At 42.5% G+C, this 20,115-nt stretch overlaps 1 protein-coding gene across 2 annotated transcripts in view; it reads right to left on the bottom strand.

Moving 5' to 3' along the window:
* Positions 1-103: 103 nt before the first annotated feature.
* Positions 104-20,115, bottom strand: part of gab2 (GRB2-associated binding protein 2) — a 36,088-nt gene continuing 16,076 nt past the window's right edge. The window contains exons 2-10 of one of the 2 annotated variants that reach the window (XM_088301278.1): positions 17,193-17,496; positions 7,998-8,229; positions 5,398-5,969; positions 5,070-5,167; positions 4,483-4,762; positions 3,767-3,857; positions 3,583-3,685; positions 3,192-3,311; positions 104-2,675 (exon numbers count right to left, since the gene is read on the bottom strand). In XM_088301278.1, the coding sequence (XP_088157404.1) occupies positions 2,532-2,675; positions 3,192-3,311; positions 3,583-3,685; positions 3,767-3,857; positions 4,483-4,762; positions 5,070-5,167; positions 5,398-5,969; positions 7,998-8,229; positions 17,193-17,496 (1,944 nt within the window). In that variant the 3' untranslated portion in view covers positions 104-2,531. Of the gene's footprint in view, positions 2,676-3,191; positions 3,315-3,582; positions 3,686-3,766; positions 3,858-4,482; positions 4,763-5,069; positions 5,168-5,397; positions 5,970-7,997; positions 8,230-17,192; positions 17,497-20,115 lie in introns of both variants that reach the window. The other variant, XM_088301276.1, reaches the window with a different exon arrangement.

Below are 20,115 nucleotides of genomic sequence, written 5' to 3'. Positions count from 1 at the left end.
GATGGCCAATATAAATCTTGAACGATTGTTTTTCTTAAAATTTAAAGCATAATATATATATATATATATATGAAGTTGTTGTTTTTTAATAAGACTTGCAGCAAATTGTTGACTTGTCCATTTATTCTACATCCACAGCCGACCATAATACATCAGGAATAACAAAGTCTCCATGAGCTGCACCACACTGGCTTCTTCTCTCGTATTGCTTCACACCATCGGGACATAAGCACTCGCCGGACACTTCATTAGGCACACCTACGCCACCTAGTGGTAATATCCAAAACGACGATTCCTAATCATGCTCAAGTTTAATTGATCAAACAATGTGCTTATTATTTTAAGTGGTGTGTAATATCCAGTGACTTTCGAGCTGCTTTTTGCATTGCATCTCTTTTTTCCCACTGGCACAGGTGTACCTAATATTGCGACCGGCGACTGCACAAAGAGAGAGATGCTCTTTGGGCACACAATAAATTAATAAATTAACACACACACACACACGCACACGCAAACATGAGCGGCCCGCAAACGCGTTTACAGTAGTAGCAATACCAGTGGTTAAAAAGGAAACAATAAGAACAAACATGTCTACAAGTACAGTACTTCGTCCTCCTCACCATCATGACGTCACACTCTAGCACGATCACAGTCTAACACGACACGCACACGCACACACACGCGGCTCGTCTGCTGGATTATAAATTACATCATGAGCGGTTGCCTTTTTGTTTCTCCTTCAGTCTGTTTTTTTTTTTTTTTAAATTTTGCTCGCTCTTAACATGCAAATTGCCCGCCTGCCCGCTTTTTTTCCATCTAAAAAACAAATAAACAAACAAATGGAATATAAATGCGCAACTGTACGAAAACTACGCTTCATTTTGCTTCCCTCCCTGATTGGAATGTTACGACTGAGTATTAGGACCAGGCTGAAAAGGAATACAAAAAAAATTTAAATCATGAGATTAAAGTCGTAATCTTCTGCGAATAAAATTGTTTGTTTTGGAGGACAAAAAGTTGTATTTTTTTTTAGATGGTTGTTTAGTTTCAAGATTTAATTGTAATATTTTGGGAATAAAATAAAGTATCCCAGGGAAAAAGTTAAGATATTTTCCGGGTAAAAAGTCATATTTTGGGGGAAAAATTGTATATTTTCAAGATTAGTCATAATAAACACTTTCAAGAATTATTATTTTTATATTTGCAAAACAAAAGTTGTATGTTGTAGGACGATAGTCAAAATTCTGTCGAAATTAAAAATCTTAAATTCTGACAATAATGTAATATATTTTTAAGATTTAAATCATAATATTACGAGAAGACAGTAACGTTCAAAAGACGCAGAGTTGTATGTTTTTGACCCCAAAAAAAAAAAGTTGCGTGATACGGAGATGAAAAGAGAATAAAGTCATACTTTTCTGAGGGAAAGTTAAGGAATGCTTGACTCGGACAAGTATGGGCGGATTCACTCGTTAAAATACAACTTAGTATAAAAACAAAAAAAAAAAATTACAAATAACTTAATTTTCATAAATTTACGACTTTAATCTCGTAGTGTCATTTTTGGGGGGCTTCTTCTCATTGAGGACTTAATACTACTTTGTAGAATATGCTTACTTGGGAGTAGAAAAACAATATTTAAAAAATTATAAAAAGCAGTAAAAATGGTAGAAAAATCATGAGGAGGCAATTAAGTGGATCTCGCAAAAGTGAGGCTCCGGTGAGAATCAAACTCTTGCACTTGTCCCTGAACGCGGAAAAGAGACCAACGGAAGGCAAATTAAGGCAATTGGAACCCACGGACGTTCTGACTTTAAGAGTGGCCATTCTCTTGCGTTAGCGCACTTTGTTTGACGTCTGACCACTTGACAACATCACTTGGATGGCGAGGGAGCGGCCATCTTGGTAAGGTCAGTGCACGTTTGGCATCCGAGACTCGACTCGAGTCAATCGGCTTTGGCTTGAAATCTGAACTGAGGCCACCCACAAAATTGTTTAAGAGGACCCCTTGAATTATTTCAACTATTTTGAGTTGGACCAAAATTCTGGTTTGGGTTCCAGATCACGATATTCAATCTCTTGTAAATTAAAATTAAACAACGCATATAATGTCCAACAGATTTTTCTTTTTCTTTGTCGTAAATTTCTTGAACATAGTCTGTACACCTTCCCACCCATGAAGTGTGAAATTCACCAATCAAGTTTGTGAGGTCACCACCCATTCGGAATTTTACCCACGTGTGACATCACAATCCTCCTTCTACAAAATCCCGCCCCCCAAACCAACTTTCTCCGCCCTCTCAAAACAGGCTCATTTCATAAAGAGGTTGAAAAGACTGAGTGTAAACTTGCTTATTGGAGTGGCGAAGATTGCTATATGCTAAATATAGCAAAAAAAACAAAACGGCAGAGAACAGGCATAGATACTGTAAGTTATGGCTTTTTTGTGGTCCAACCAGTCCAAGATGCCCTCGGGCCCCGCCCCCAGGCCCCGCCCCCCTCCTCCGATCACACGTCACATAAAGTCAGTGTCAAGACTTGACCCCCTTGGCGGGCTCGGTAGACTGGCGCACGTCGGTCCACTCCTGCATGGTGTTCTGCAGCGCCTGCGTCTTCTCCTTGTCCACCAGCACGTAGTCCACTTTCTCGTCCGACGTCACTGACGACGTCGACGGCTGCCGAGGGACAAAAATTCCAAAGTGACAAAGGGTCCATGTTGAGGGATACAGATTTAGATTATTTTTTTCTCGATTTGTCGCTTAAGGAAATCACCCTTTATTGCAGAAATATTTATTTACAGTTGGGACCCACCAAGGTGCAATTTTTTATGCTTATACAGATTCCGATGCAAATATTTGGGAGAAAAATATTTAGATGATCGATGAAACGGCTGATTATATTAAAAATGAATAGAAAAAAAATACTTTAACTGGTCCCTTAATGCTTAAAATAACGATATGCATTACAGTTTGAGCATGTAATTGTTTTACGATTATTATATTAATATGTTTAGCAATTTTATTTAATTATTTTATTTGAAAATCGATGCTATCTGCTGTTTTATACTACCTCTTTTGATTTTTTGTGGTTGTTGTTTTTGCATGTAATAAATAGGTTCATGCAACAATAAATGGTGGAAATAAATGCAATTCAACACACAGTATAAGAGGATTTTTTTTTTTTTTTTTTACCTTTCTGTGCGCACAGGGCGAGCCAGGCTGGAAGTCCAGCGCCAGGTAGTCCACGTTACCGCTCTTGCGAAGGGCCGGACTGCTGGTGCCGCTCACGGCCGGCGAGGTAGACGCTGGGTTCTGCTATTGGGGGGCAGTCACACGGGTTAACCTTCAACTTTCGAATAAGTCAAGCGAGTCAAGTCCCAACTGTATTTTGCAACATTATTCCAGTTGTTCGGCTAAGCAACTTGTAAGTCTTTTGGAGTCACAATACACATGCAGAAAACTACATGATGTGAATTCTCATATTTTTGAAGTTCTACGACGTGAGTTACATGTGATGGTAGAGTCATGTGACTCGACCCCCCCCCCCCCCCGGTTCAATTCCGTCCCCCTTGGAGGCACTCACCATCGCCACGTAGTTCTCCTCGCTGTCTGCAGAGTCGGTGCTGGTGATGCTTTGCGTGGAGATGGGGCGACAGCGCTGCGAGGACATGCAGTTCATGGCGGGCCTGTGGTGATTTCATTTGAATTATATTTGTATTCGAACAACAAACGTGTGTGTGTGTGTGAGACATTTATATGAGACTCACATGGGCCGTGTCCAGGACATGGTGACTGGGCTCTTAAATGGCAGCTCGTCAATGAAACCATTGTTCTTCAGATCCAGAGGTGTTGGCTTGGCTGCGGAACACAGAGACGCACTGTCAGCGTAATTTCAGAGTACAATTCCAAGATGGACAACACGGTCAGCAAAAAATAGAAGAAAAAAAAAAAAAAGAAAAGTTCTGGGTTTTAAGCCATGTCTGCTGTTCAACTAACACGACAAAAACAGGTATGAATAATGCTGAAGATAAACTCGTCTTTTATGTTTAGACCAGTGCTCCTCGATTATTTTCTGTTCGCGCCTCCCAACACACACTCTCCGCCGCAACTCGAAAGAATAGGATTTTCGTTGCAAAACAAACCTACATCGGAGAGTTAATTCTCGCAGCACAAAATGGGCAAGGAGAGCGACACTGCCAACTACTGGAGTGGAGGTACAATTACGCGTCATTGTACCACGGCGGGAAAAAAAGCATGTTCCCCTGGTTCACATGCCCCCCCCCTCAGCATCGCTTCGCAAGGATGCCCGCTCCACTATTTGAGAAGCACTGGTTTAGACTGACAAACTAAATTGCTATCCACAGTTTAGAAAAACACAAATGCTACTGTAGGTTTGGTCCCAACCGAATGCTCTTTGTTATTTACAAAACTAAATCCGTTAGGTGTAAACATGACCGTGTATGGGGCGCTTGCCGCCACTCACACTTCCTGTTGGGCTTGAGGTTGCGATTGATGGGCGGCGGCGTGACGTCGCTGAGGCGTCCGGGCCGGTGGCACAGCGAGGCGCTGCTGCCCTTGCGGGCGGGCAGCGTGGCCGAGAAGCCCGGAAAGTCAAAGTGGTGCGGCCCGGGGCTCATGGGGATGTACACGTTCTTGGGACTGTTGGCCTGGGCGGCGCTCAGCGGCGACGAGCCGGGATTCATGGGCACGTAGTTGTCGTCCGAGTTGCCGCTGTCCGAGCGGGTCAGAGGGGTTCTGGTTCTCTAGAGGGAGGGGGGTGGGGGGGGGGGCACAGGTTGAGTGAGTAAGATTCACTGTTGCAGGAAATGATCCGATTGCAACTCGTCCGAATATGATCATAGTGATGCCTTGAGATACGAGTAAGTCGGCTTTGAGTTTATTCGAGATACAAGCCGAGTTTTTGCTTTGACTTGAACGCTTAGCCCTGCTCGAGGCTAACGCTAAAGAGCAACTATATTATTGTGCCGTATAACAAAAACCTTTTTAAACGCGTGTTCAATTTTTATCAGCATTTTTTTTTTCTTTTGTAGAAATTTTAGGGCGACTTACCAAGTACGAGCTAAAGCCGTCGTTGACTGACTCCACGGACTGGCCTGAGTTGTTGAAATGGATCGGACGCTGATGACTGCTTGTTTCAAACGAAGAGCCTGTGAACAACAAAGTACAGTCAATCTGAGGTTCGCTATTGGCATTTTTTTTCCTGTGACAGCGAGCTATCCACGTTGTTCGTGCTTTCTCAGAAACGTCCTAAACTGCCACAAGATGGCGCCAAATCGGTGGGGTGGTGGAGAGGAGCTACGTTTAGCCTGGGCTGAAAAGTATTATGCGAAACCAAATTCACTCACTCGCCAACGATGTGAAGCGCGACACTACGTACCTCTGTGCAGTCTGATGTTCTCCACAGCGGGCAGCGTATTCCTCCTGGGGATGACCGACACGGCCGCCAAAGCGTCGCCATTCTGGCTCCCGAGCGAGTGCGGACTGCCCCACTGGCCATCCGAGCCCGGCTTGGGCGGCCTGGGCGGGGGTGCGCATGACAACTCGGAGCTGGACGGCGTCAGTGCGTTGTGGTTCTTATCGAACGTCCGCGGTATTTGGTAGAAGGAGCCGGGCGGCGTCGGGAGGTCGTAGTTGTCGGTGGCCCGCTCGGCGGCGAGGGCGTTGCAGGGCGTCTGGAAGGAGTACACCTCCTCGTTCTCCAGGTCCAGCTCGGACGGGCCGCCGTGGGCCTCGTAGCCCCGAGGGAGCACGTAGCAGGCCTCCTGAGGGGAGTCGTCGGGCGCGGCCGGCAGGTGCTGCTGCTTGCCGGGTTTGGGGAGGCTGTAGAAGCCGTGCAGCTGAGCGCCCATCCCGTTCAGGCAGTGCGAGAAGCCGTGCGACAGCTTCTGGACGGCAGAGTCGCTGCCCAGGAAAACGTTGCTTCTCGTGGCCTGCGAGAAGCTGGCACTCCTGCGACAACAACACGATTGTTACGGAAACATCATTGAAGCTACAAAAACAAGTATTCTGTCAAAACTTGAAAGGCGCATGTATGCTCGAGTGAGTTAAACACGTTAGGAACATTGAAGACAAAATCATCTCGAATGTTCTCATGAACATGAATGTCACCGAGTTAAAAAAAACCATCTGTGATGTTCTAAAACACGAATACGAGAGTGAGTTGAAGAGCAAAACGCCTTTGACGGGAACCAAGCTGAGGACTAAAGCATCTTTGATGCTCTGAAATACACACGAGTGTGATTTAAAAACCAAGATGTCTTTGATTTTTTTTATGCAAGCGCTTATGCCTTATGTGAATTGGATTGAAGACACTCAGTCATCTTTAATTTTCCAAATTCATGGATGGTGTTGAGTCTAGAAAATTTGTCTTTAATGTTTTTAAAAAAAAGTTTGTTGAAGACTAGGAAATGTCTTTGATGTTCGCAACAATTTTTTTAATGTGGTAATTCATGACAGATGACGTGGAGTAAAAACATTTTTAATTATTCATATTATAAAATGAAATTCGCAATTTTATTTAAATTTTTCCAAAACAGGACATTTTTGTACATTGTTAAAATAATTATCAAATCTCCAAGCTAAACCTCGCATGAAATGTTTCCCGAAATACTTTTTTTAAATTTAATTCAACCGGTTTAAAAATCTTGTAGTTACCCTGGCGGCCAGCAGAGGGAGCCACACAACTGCCAAATAAACGATGTGATGATTTGTTTCTGTGCTTTACAAGATTCTAATTGAAATGCCACCACCCCAACTAAAAAAAATTAATTAAAAAAATAATTACCAGGAGGTAGACAGAAGAGTCTGTTTGACCTTGAACGGGGTCTTGTTTGACCTTCACATGATGGACGGCTAATGGTGACTCGGGGTCACCTTCCATCACAACGTAACGATTTTTATGACAGTCGTCCGTCATTGTAAGATGATTAACATTGACGTAACGCTTTGAGGTTTGACGTGGATGAAAGGGAGTGATGAGGGGGGGGGGCATTGTGGGGGGGGGGAATCTTTGATAACGATGAAATCATACGGGGGGTGATGGGAACAAATGACTCACGGTGAGGTTTCTTTTGTGTGCAAAGCTGATGAAATGGATGGCGAGCTTTTATATTTGTCCTGACTCAGCAGATTTATTCGGGGTTGGCAGCGGCACTGGTGAGGACGCAAACGTATAGCAAAGTCATGAATTGCAACCTCGTCCTCATTGATCATCCGCTGCTCAGCGGCTTGTTGTTGTTCTCATTGTTATTAAAAACACTTTCGGGTTCTGGAAGCTGAGGCGCATGTTGATCATGAAGATGGTCGAAAACCTGCATTTGTGCCAACTTAAAGGAGACTAAGAAACAATTGGTTGGTTGGTTTCTTTTTGTGCTCCCAAGTACGCCCTTCAGTTGTGAAGTGCAATTGTTAGCACAGATGCTAGCGCTAACCCACTGTGGAAACATTTCATGGGAAGTGGTCGATGTGCATTTAAGCAACAAATTTAAATGAACATATTCTGTTAATTTGGAAAGACTTTATATCATCACGTCTTTAAAGAAACTTTAAACGAACACCATTAGCGCTGATGCTAGTGCTAACACAACGGGAGAAGTATCAAAGCTGGTCCACCACTATACAAGAACTGTAGATGTGAAATTCTGTTGCTACTTGAAATCAACATTGATTAAGATAGATGTCAAAAAAACAAACAAAGAGTTAAATAAAAATTTCTAGTGTTAGCACAGATGCTAGTGCTAACAATGCGAGACGTGTCAATACTCGTCCACCACTGTGGAAACATTTACTGGACAGCAGTAGATGAGCATTTAAGCAAGAAATAGAACTTTAAATGAACATATACGTCGTACGACGTCGTCATGTCGTCAAATAAACTTTAAACGAACAAAGTTAGCATCTTATGTGTGTCTGGACAAAAGCGGAGGAAGCGCGGCCAGCCTGTACGTTGACCCGGCAAACAGGAAGCGTGACCCTTACCGCGCGCTCTCCGTCTTCCTGCTCATGCACTGGTGCAAGAGGAGGTAGTCCTGCGGCGCGCTGTTGGACAGGGCGCTGTGGTGCGAGTGGCGCACGGGCACGTCGAAGGTGAACAACACGGGCTGGCTGGAGTGGACGGGCGCCGACGACTTGCCGCCGCCGCCGCTCAGGGGGGCCGCCGAGCCGGAGACATCTGCTCCGACGGAACGCGGCATATGTTGCAGGCGGACATCTGCAGAAAGGACAGAGGACACGCTATTGATTAGAACACAAAAGGCTGCCTGGATGAATCATTTTCAGCGTAAAGCCAGCGAGAAGGCCTAATTGTCATTAACTCGCGATCTGATTGGCTATCGCAACTGTCTGTCAAATCTGAAAATCCATTGACGATGACAGAACAGATGCCCGCGCGATTGTATCGAAGGCCTCGGACGAATCGTGCGTGCTACTGGTATTATGAAATCTGCCCGGCAACACGAGCTAGCTGAATTCTGATTGGATAAAATCTCTCACCTAAAAATACAACACTAGGATAGAATATGACATCAATGTATGATCCTGATTTCTTGATTTGATTTGACCGACCGCCACTGGAAGACACGCACCCACGATGGAATCAAATACGCTAGCGCACATGTTAGCATAGCGCAATTAGCATTTGCAAAGGAGAAGCAACTGACTTAGGGTGACAAGAGGCGGGGTTTGTTTGCCTGTCAATCACCAACATTTACGCGCCGTGTCATGTCACGCAAATGATTGGTGTGCACAAAGGTTAGAGTGTGTGAGGCTCCCGTTTTGAGGCTTTGCATGACCTTGGCGCGCATCAGTCTGCGCGCTGATCAATAGCTAAGAGGGATGCGCCCCGAGGGAGGCGACAGCACAGCAATCATCCTGATTTTTTTTTTTTTTTTTTTTTGGAGCACATGATCTGAGGTCTGCTTCGATCCGGCGTAGACAACAACCTCGCTGCCTTTTTGCCTGCCGTGTGACAAGCGAGATTGCTCCATCAGAGCGCTGATGGGGAGGCCGCGAATAGACATGGGCAGGAGGCCAAGCAAGTGGAGGAAGAGGAGGAGAAAGCGGGCGGCGAGCCGATCCATCGACCCGAGGTGCCGCATGCAACCTGAGACGAGCATGAGCAGGAAAAAACAACAACAAAAAAAAAAGAAATAAACCTTATCTTCCCTGAAACGAACGCACCTCTTGGTCACGGCACAGCAAGTGGATTTCATTTCCTGTTCTTTTCTCATACAGGCCCGATCAGATATTTACAATAAAGATTTGATTTGATTTTTTTTCTTTTAAATAAATACATTTGCATGCATGGATCATAACAATACACATATCTCTAAACTTTTTTTTAAATTATTGTCTGGGTCAAATGGAGGAAGTCTCGTTTAGGTGTGGCATTCATTTTTAAATTTTTTTTATCATAACCTAAGTAAGAAGGAAGTTAAAAGGAGGTGGGGTATTTATTTGACCATGTAGCCAACAGATTTATTAATTTATTAATAATTGATTGACTGAGGCATTTACGGCGGCATTTATTGAATCATTTGGAGTGACTACCAGGTGTTTAATTAGGGCTAAGGTTGTTTTTATTTTTCGTACAAATTTATAAAATTGAATAACACAGTTTATTTGACTCTTTTTTTTATTTCCAGTGTCGGTTGAAAAAGCAGGTGTCCATGTGAGGTGCGGAATTTATTTTTCCATCTCCCTACGACAATAACATGCGAGGCGAACATCCACATACTGACATCAGACATATCAGAGAGGTGCTACTCTGCTTGGTTTCCATGTACGGTAACCTCAGAGGTCAAGCTGCTCTTTTGGAACGTTCCAGATGACTCATGATGTCACACACGCACACGCACACGCACACACACGCGCATGCTGCATGTGTGTGTGTGTTACAGAGTGGAATGAGTGTCATTCCAGTCAGTCTAAAAGAGTGAATGCCTGAGGGGGTAAACCTCTGCAGTGGGACATCCAGGCCAGTGGACATCAGCCAGGGAAACCCCCGCCCCAACCCGTGCCCCCGCCCTCCCCTTTCTCCCGCCTCCCCACCGCAGTGATCCTCAATTACGCCATTGTTGTGAGTGATTCCACTCTCCTCCTCTCCCCGCAAAAAGCTTTTGTAAAAAGCTTTCATGCAATGCCGTGAGTTGGAGGCTCACTAACATGGGCGAGATATATTGATCGCTCCAGCCCTCACCACCCCCCCCCCCTCCCGACCTCCCTTCATGGCCGCGCTGCCTGATTTGGTGGCGAGGATGGAGGAGAAAGAGAAGGAGCGACGTGAAACCAATCTCAGGTCTTATTCAGGTTTGTTTTTTTTGTGGGAGATGAGGACGGTCGACATGTTTCATGGCTGACGCTAATGGGTCTGATGATGGATGTCACCGCTGGGACGCCATTCCACAGACTCCCTCCCAGCACAAAAAGCACAACAAGGAGAAGATGATCAAGACCCCTTGAATCAGTATTGTGAAAAAGTCCTTCTTGAGTTCGCTATTTGGCTTCGTGTCATTCACGTTTGCTTCGAAACCATTTTAGTGTTGATAGAATATAAATCGAATTTGGCAGTGGATGTTCCATTAAAAAAGTCTCCTAGGTTCCTTAAACTAGGTTATAAAAATTACAAAATAAAGCAAGTTCGATCCCACTTCTATTTTTGGACAATTGTTTTTTGATTATTCATTCTTTGTTCACCAGATGGTGCTAACTCGTGCTAGCTGCTAGTACAGTTTTAAATTCGGGATAGTGACTTTGAACGTTTACACATCATATCCACCAGATGGCGCACATTTCCCTCCAGTCAAATTTTGAAGCCGCATTCAATTAATATTCACAATTAAGCACCACCACCTTTGTCGAACCACAATTAGGAAATTTGTTGAGTGGTACCGAATTAACAGCTCATGTGAGGACCTGAAGCATCATTTGAAAAACCGCATTTGCATAACTACATTCTTGTGAGATTGTTCTTCTCAAAATCCAAAAAAGGGAGACTTTGGGAGGGGTGTACAACACATAGCCGACATTCCGGGTCAGCCAGTGGTGAAGTTTGCGAGCTATTTCCCCAATTAGGCTCCATAAAACATCAGCAACTGCCTCATCTGCTCTTTGGATGTAATCTAATCGAACATCGTTGCTGGATCTCGGGAGGCCAAAATTAGAACGCAGCTGCTTCACCGAGGACAAGCGACGTCTTTGTTGGAGTGACGCTCATTTCCTTCCAGTCGGGCCAGAACTGGAGGAAGATTTGAAATAATCTCATTTGAAAGGAGATGTACAAATAGAAGAGGAAGAGGAAGGCGGAAGAAGAGAAGAAAAAAAAAAACGGCAGCTCGGATGATGTGAATGAAAGCGCTTGGAGCGGGAGGCTTTGAATTTTCTCAATGTTGCACAAATTGCAATCACGCTGGAGAGAGATAATGATCCACACGCACACACACCTACACACACAGACTCACGCACACACACACAAACACACACACGCAGCCGACTTGGTAATCAGTTAATTAATCAAACGGGCTGGGCTGGGCAACCCAACGTAAATTGTATTTTTTTTCACGTGAACAAAATGTTTTGGACAATCGAACACTTTGGAGGAAGGCCCAGTGCACAAAGCAAGAGCCATAAAGGTGGATGAATATGAATATTTATTTATTTATTTATTTATTTTTATTAATTTGAACCATTCCAAAGTGTTGAAAATAGCTTGAGGATAAACTTTCAAACAACTCAAAAATATGGCATTTTTGTTTCTCAAAAATATATGTTAATTTACTGTTTGTTTGCTTTTTACATATGTAAAAATGATTGTTTACATATCATGCAAAACAACGGAAATTAAATATGCAGAAATGTAAATAGAAATCGATACCAATTAAAATAAAGGATTAAACAAAATAAATTTCAAAAAATGAAATTGTCAGTGATAGCAGCGTTTGACATTTGTTATAACATGCGACCCTAGTGAGGAGAAGCGGTACAGATGATGGATGGATGGATGGATGGATGGATGTTAATACACTACAAACAAAAAAAAATCCTACAATAATAACTGCACATACGATAAAAATATACAACACTCTATTGCAACATTTCCTGTACATAGACAAAAATCTGCATAGAAAACGCCTTGCAACTGCCTGGTTTTGCAATTTCAAAAATAGATAGAGAGAGAAAAAAGAAAGAAAGAAAAAAAAAAAAGAAAGAAAAAGACAGGAGGGGGCAAGCAATTTCCTTAATGGTTTCACAAGAGATTACTCTTGAAAGAAAAAAGAAAAAAAACAGCCACTGTCAGTGTCACAAATTAACCTCAGTGGCCAAGTGGGACGCCAAGGTTAATAAACGCACACATGCACGCGCACACGTGCACGCGCACACGTGCACACGCACACACCAAGTGACATGGAGCAAGGCTGACGCAATGCGAACCTAAAGTAGGCGATGCATGGATCTGCCAGAGCAGCACTTATAGCCACACACACGTGCACACGCACACACAGAGTCAGCGGGGCACACAATGCCATTTGCATGTGCGTGGTTATTGGGGGTGGGAAGGAGGCGGCGGGTGCTGCTACTTGACGTGTCACTGACGTAACTCAATAAAATCGATGGAAGCCAAAGAAACGGAGACTCAAGGAACATTGAAGGTCAAATAATGCGTTGCCATCGGACAGGTATGGTCAAACTTTCTCCACCGAGGGCCACAGTCCGGAAAATGAAAGGATGAGGAGGCCCAAATTAGCTCGTGTTTGGGAAACCGAGCCACTCTTAAATAGACGACAAGAAAACAGCACTGAGACGGAAGGAATTTTGCGCTTCATGTGTAATAAAACAGGAGTTACATTTTAACTCACAGATGTGCAAAGTGACGATAGAATAGAGAAGAATAAACAAGAGGAGGAGCCTGACTTTTTAACAGGTGCAGTGGCTTCCTCTGGAGGGTCGAATGGCCAACCTTGTTGCATAACATCACAAAACTTGTTGTTGATGGTTTACACAAGTCGCAACTGATAAATGACGGATATTTTGGATCCTGGCGCAGGCTGCCAAGTTATTACCAAATTAGGTTATGTTCTCATTGGCATTTGTTTATTAGCAAAATGCATGACTTGAGCTATTCCCAAAATACTTTGTGGGGTGAGGCATGGGTCAAGAAGATGTGCGGATCCGTGATTATTTAATACTCCTTAGTAATAATTGTGTAATAGCAGCTGTTTCCTCAACGTTTTGTTTTCATGTTAACGCCAAAATTCACACATTCGTAATCATTGTGATAGCCTCTTTTATACTTGCCATCAAAGCCAGTTAGGAAGACGCAGGCCAGGCCAGTGTTGGAAATTATATTGAGTTTTTATTTTGTTTAGAAATTCAGTTAGTTTGAATTAGCTTTTAGAGCAAGTTTTTTAGTTTTTTTTTTTTTTAATTTTTTAGTTTTCATTAGTTTTATTTTATTTTATTTTATTTTATTTTAAGGGGGCTCAAATTGACCTGCAATGTCGTGATTGGGCGAGCTCTGTCTAAAAGGGACAGAACGAAAAACGGAACAGAATGACAAATGTCGGCTCTACCATTTGCCAGGAAAGCCGCGTGAAATGGGCTGAGAATTGATCTGGCCTTGTGCTTAAATTAGTGTCATTAGAGTTCTAATCTAACCATCAATCCTCTTCCAAAACACAACGAAATGGCTTAAGTAGAAAAACCATGGACTATTTTTGTACATGTATCAGATTAAATCAACAGGGGGTTGGTATCAAACTAGGGACAGGCTATTGAGTACCAAAAAAAAAAATTTCCCTTTTTTTCTTTTCCAATGAGCACCGAACAAAGACAGTGATTGATGAGACGATGCGCCATTCATTAGATGAGCGAGAGGGGCCTGGGCGGGAGGTGGTTTCCCCAGGCATGGAAACACGCCGGCTGCCTCTCAGCCAATCACAATCTGATAACGGCAGCGCACACGAACAGGACAACAAGTAGTCCAGATAACATTCGCTGCTGTTCAGACAGGGGCACAAAAATCATGTCCAACATATGGTACTTGAGGACGCATGCATGAACCGTGAGCTACTTGGCCTTAGATGGACAAACGTTTTGTGATACATGAGAATTCCCAACGTACAAAACTATCGTGGACCTAGAACATTTCCCTGAGGAACTTTCCACCCAACTTTCAAAACTCTTATTTTATATTGACGTTTTTGAGCAAAATCGTGTTTGTGTTTGACATCACAACACGAGGACAAAAGAAAAGTGGGACAATGGAACAAATGGGAATTTCCAAAATAGAAAACTATAGTGGACCAAGAACATTTCCCTGTGGAACGCCACACCAAATTTTCTCCGGACTAATTCTTCATTTTGATGTACATTTTTGGGCAAGAAAATGTTTGCATTTTACATTTTTGGTCACCGACAAGAGTATTGGGACAAAACTAAAGTGGACTGAGGATATTTCCCAGGGGAATGCAACGTCAAAAAAATCTGGACTGCATGACTGAAATGAAACTTTCTTTTTTAACATTGCAACCAACCACCCAAAAAAGTTCAAAATCCCCTAAAATAGAAAAAAAAAAAGTAAAATAGTCACCGCGGCGTATTGACACCGACGGACTCAGCAGTTTTAAAAATAATGCGAAATAAATGAGACATCATCATGGTCATCGGCGTGTGTGCCAGTAAGTCTGCGTTTAAGGAACAAAGCCAGTTACGCAACCCTGACGGAGTTGTTGTCTTGCCGCCGCTGACTCATCCACTTCCTCGCAATCCCACACGAGGAGAGGAGCATCGGTTAGCGTGGCCATTGGCGAACCGTAAAAACCGCCGCGACTGCGAGCAAACCTCCTGAAATAACATCATCGGCAAACGTGACATCACGGCAGCGTCACGGCGCGACGGACATCTTGCCTTGCGTTTGTGCCGCAACAACAACGACAACAACACGTTAGCGGCGCGACATCTGCTCTTCTTATAGATGAGGAATTAACAGACTTTTTTTTTTTTTTTTCTCGCTATGCCACAGTTTGTTGTCCCTCACAGAGGGACTTCCCCCGTCTGTTTGGAGTCAGTTGCAGCTGCAAAAAAAAAAAAAATAAATATTCTGACAAAACCATCTTTCCTGTTTACTTTGTAGGTGTTAAGTTGGATTTTGAAGGTTAATTAACACTCCACTCCAATGTTTAGGATTAGAATAAAAATGAAAACCGCACACGAAAAAATATCAAAACCATTATTAAAAATAATTGCTTAAAGAGTATCTGATTTAGAATAAAAAAAAAAAAAGCAGCAGAAATGGGGCAGACAGTCACTTCCACTAACAACCCAGGCTAAACTTAGCTCCTGCCCAGCATATAAAATATTTTTCTCTCTCAGTCAAGATTGAACACGTCAACAGACATTCCATAATGGTAATTACTACTTTCCCATTAGCAAGGGCTGTAGTATCATTTTGAGTGATCTTAGCGCGCTAAAAAAATTCACCCCAATAAAAAAAAAAAAAATTTTAAATGAGCAAATTCATAAACAACGAACCGCAAATAGGCAGGGGTCCTCTTTAGGAAGCAAACTAGTCCGGTCGGAGTTGTTAGTCGTTGATAAAATAATTGACTTATTTGTGTGCTGCGTCGTTTCATTTTGAAAGTCAAATTCTTAACTAATAAAGGCGACAAAAAAAAAGGAGAGAAATTACACACAATTTCAGTTTGTGTTAATCTACAACACACCAAAAAAAAAGCTTGCTGGTATTAGAAAGTCAAATGCTACGAGATGTTTAGCTTCTTCCACAAATGTGTTCCCGTGGTTTTCCACGCATCATAATTGAGAAACTGTTTGAACAGTAGTCACATTAACATTAATATTCAAAATACATCATTATATCTAACATATATTTTGGGGTCAAGCCTGTGTAAAAATAACCCAGAGGCACAAACAAGAAATAAAAAAAAAAAGACTAAAATCTCAAACCCAAGCAGTTGAGGCCAGCTATGTTAGCTAGCCTCAACTTTAACAAATCACATTTTTCTGTTCTATTTCGATTTCATTCAGTAATGCGGTGCTGATTTAATCCCTTTGTTTTCTCTTGCTTTCTTCTTGCAGCGTGCGTTTCCCAGAGAGCAGAAGAAGCTAGCATTCATGGCGGAGCTAACACATATTTGAGTCGTAAATTAGCATGAGAGCTTGAAAAATGCAATTGGGTCACAGCTGCTTTTTAGTGTTCTATTTTTGTCTGAAACGCTCACGAGAGAAAGGAAGGAAATATTTAGAAGGCGCAAAATAAGATGATGCGACCTGCCAAATAGGGCTAACGGTTAGCGCTGCGCATCAACTTGTGGAGGGAATCCCCTCGTCATGTAAACACGTTCACATTAGAAACGGCGGGTTGCTTACACCTGCGCATATTTCATGTTCACACACAATCGGCTAAGTAGCAAAACATAAAAGTCGACAAGGTGCCGGATGACGACGTTAGCCTGAAAGCTAAGTTAGCACCGATGCGGACTTTGGAGTCATTGCAACTTGGCTCAGAATCAACTCTCGCCACTGTTTATTTTGTTCATTTTATATAATATTTGAAAGTTGATTTAAATTGTAGTAAAAAGTCCAAATGAAGTAAATTAAAAACAGAACCTGGTATAAATATGGTTTGAAAAAAAATGAGTATGAGAATTAACCATTATGTTGTTTGGTTGTTTGTCTATCCATACAGATGTGTGCCGGAAAACAAGAACCCACGCGCCTTCCCCCACCCCAAAAAAAAAAAAAAAAAAATTAAATACATTTTTAAAAAACTCTAAAATAAAAACTGAATAAACAAAATCTGCAAATCAGCAAATCCACAGTTCTGAACTGAGAATATATGGGGGTGGACTGCACTATAGTAAACAAAGAATTCATAGAGTATACATAATATATTATATTATATATATTATATATATTATATTATATATATATTATATATATATACATAAAAATATTAATATAAAATAATTAAAAATAAATAAATAATTATATATTTATTTATTTTTTGCACCAACAGAGGAAATTGACCAAATTTGTATTCTACATTCGAATAATGTGATCATTTGGGTTATACTGGAGAGTTGAGTCCATCCTGCATCATAAAACCACGGAAATGCTGACAAAGCAGGGAGCCGGTAGGAGAAGCAAAAAGTCCCTTACCGTGGTTGTTGTCGTCCGACTGGTTGAAGCCGCACAGCTGGCAGATGGCGCGCACCCACTTGTTCATCTCCTCCTCGGTCTCGGCCACCAAGTAGAAGGTGCGGTCCGAGGTCTTGATGTCGAACACGAAGCTGTCCTGGAACTCCTTCCTCTTGAAGGTCAGGCCGGCGTCCACCTGCTCGCAGCAGTGCAGGTCGATGACCCGGATGGGCTTCTTGGAGTGGTCGTTCTTGTAGTACTCCAGCACGTCAGGGTCACCGCTCATGCGCCCGCTGCGCAGAATGAACCAGCGCTTCTTCCATGCCTGGTGGAGGGAGATAACACTTTGTGACGCACCACGACTACTACGACGACAACATAACATACTACTGGTACAGTTTTTGCATTGAAAAAAAAATGCACATACATTCATTTGTGATCAATGGACAGTCAGCAGCTGGACTTTGTTTGTGCTGTCAAACACTTTTATCACTATTAATAATAAAAATAAATAAATAAAAAAGGAGGGGGGGGGGGCGTGTGTGTTTTTTGTGTGGTATGTGTGTGTAGCAGGTGTTTACGCCCACAAGACCAACGTATTTCCTGTGCTGATACACAACTCCAAAACATCAGGCAGCGCTCCACCGCGTGACAGTTTGCGACACCCCCCCTCACCCCCCAGACGACCACAACAGGCACACGACACGCACGCTGCGCGTTTATTTCCAGTCGAGCGGTGCCTTCAATGCGGCGACGGGACTCCAGTCGAGAAGAATGATACGGCGGTGGCTCGACGAACAAGTTTAATTCGTTCCGCTTGCAACTCAAAATATTTACATCTCGAATTTGTATTTAATTTATTTATTTCATTATTTTTAATTAATATAAAATGACTATGCAATATTGTGTTTTAGAAGAACATACAGTAATAACTCGGGACTGACCAAAATTTATTTTTTTAGACAGATTAAAATTCAGATAACTGATTAATCAAACAATTATTTAAAATAAAAAATATAATTAATAAAAAAAAACTGGGGATGTTTGAATAACATCGCGCAATTATTGTGCGTCTCCTTCTGGTGTACACGCGATCGCCTCCAGGGGGCAGTATTACAAATGCATACTTCTACACAAAGAAGTACGTAAGCAAGCAGTAATTATCCATTTTTCACCGAGGATTGTCTGTCTTCATGTGTTCCTGCACCGTTTGTGTTCAATAATCCCTGACTCTGAGGATTCCAACGCACTTTTGTTAGCCTACGGTGTTGATGATGTGAGAAACACATAATGGCCTTGCGTCTCTTTGCTCCGAGACCCCAAGAGGAAGAAGATAAAGCAGGAAGAGCGAAGCGAGGCGGTGGAGGAGGAGGAGGGGGAGATTTTTTTGGACATCCGCCAGCGATGCACTTCCACCAGGCCGTGTGTGCTGACACACAGGATCCTGCAGGGCCCCCACTTTTGCCCCGGTCCCCAAACTGACACAATACAGAACCCAGTGACAAGTCTTGTCACAGACATTCCTCGGGAGAAATAAAGTCTATCCTGCTTTGAGGCAAAATAAAGACACTTGACTGTCATTGAGCTCTTGAGTTTCCTGTTGACCACAGTTCACGAGGGGTTTCCTGCTGCGTTGAGGACCCCCCCCCCCCCACCACACCAAAAGTCTGCCAAGTCAACATATCCACTCCGACTTAATAAGATGAGTAACAATAAGACTGCACTGCTCAATACCTCGAGCGGTTTCTGATATTTTGGAGTGCAAAACCACTGCAAATGACAACAACAATGCCTATTGGTGCTTTGCAAGCCACAAATTTACTTGAATAATTACAACTACAAAAACTATTTGCAGCTATTGAGCTCTGATGATGCCACAGGATGGCACCAAATTCCTGGCTCATAGGAAAGTAGTAACTGTGTCATGGAACGATATTAAAGTGATATTTGGACTATCTTTGTGTGTGAGAGAAGTTTAACCTGGGTCGTTAGCTGAAATTTCGGAGAATCCTCAGTCATTTTTATGAGTTGCGAAAGCAAAATATGCTCACAAATGTGGTTCATTTTTTACTAATCATCTGCAAGTTATATATTTTTTTTTCAGGGTAATTTACGGTGAGTGTATTTTGACGTGTTTTGGGATCATAATTCGCAGTATATTTATTAGGGCCAGATGGATTAAAAATTGCACTTTTAAAAGTAGCATTTTTTTCATAGAACAATTAAATACAAAAAAAAAAAAAAATGATTGTAAAACCGCCCGAAAAAAAAGTGTGATTTTTGATGATTTTTCTTCCTGTTGTAAATTCAAACACTTAAGGACAAAGTCAAATGTTCTACCGCTAATGAAAAAAAAAAATTAAATCGGTTGACATCTTTATTGTTGTTAAGTGACCAAAACTACATTACGTAAGTCATTAAATAATTTTTGGGAATTAATCGTCTGATAAATCGTGCATCAGAATTTCATTCTGCGAAAAAGAATTCCGTACTGCCCACCCCTAATATTTAATTTATGCAATTTAAAATATTGGGGCGTGTCGATGACTTATCTCAGCATCCGACTGAATACCGAACCTTTTTAACAACCTCACTCAAAATGTACCGAATCTCACGAGATGGTGTACCTAATGAAATGTCCCGTGAGCCTCATTTGCCTGGTAGACGTCCATTTCCTGCAGGACTGAGGAACCTCAAGGGGGTAACCTTAATAACATGGCCGCACGCATGCATGCATCCGCCAGACCGGGAAGCAGAAGAGTGAACAAAGATAAGCGTCAGCGTGACACTCCAGCGCTTCTCGGCATGGGAGACGTTTATGAAAAAAAACTCGGCGAACGCGGCGGATGTGGCGTTCCGATAAAAAGTCGTCACTCTCCTCAGAAACGCCATCCCAGTGCGAACGTGCCAAATTTGTAAAAGCTCCCCCATTTGGTTGACAACG

Source organism: Idiotropiscis lumnitzeri, chromosome 7 (genome assembly GCF_059441095.1).
Source record: "Idiotropiscis lumnitzeri isolate Australia: NSW breed Sydney's pygmy pipehorse chromosome 7, RoL_Ilum_1.0, whole genome shotgun sequence".
NCBI classification, from domain to species: Eukaryota; Metazoa; Chordata; class Actinopteri; order Syngnathiformes; family Syngnathidae; genus Idiotropiscis; species Idiotropiscis lumnitzeri.
Note: the sequence above shows the minus strand (reverse complement) of the source record. Positions and strands in the feature narration are given on the sequence as shown.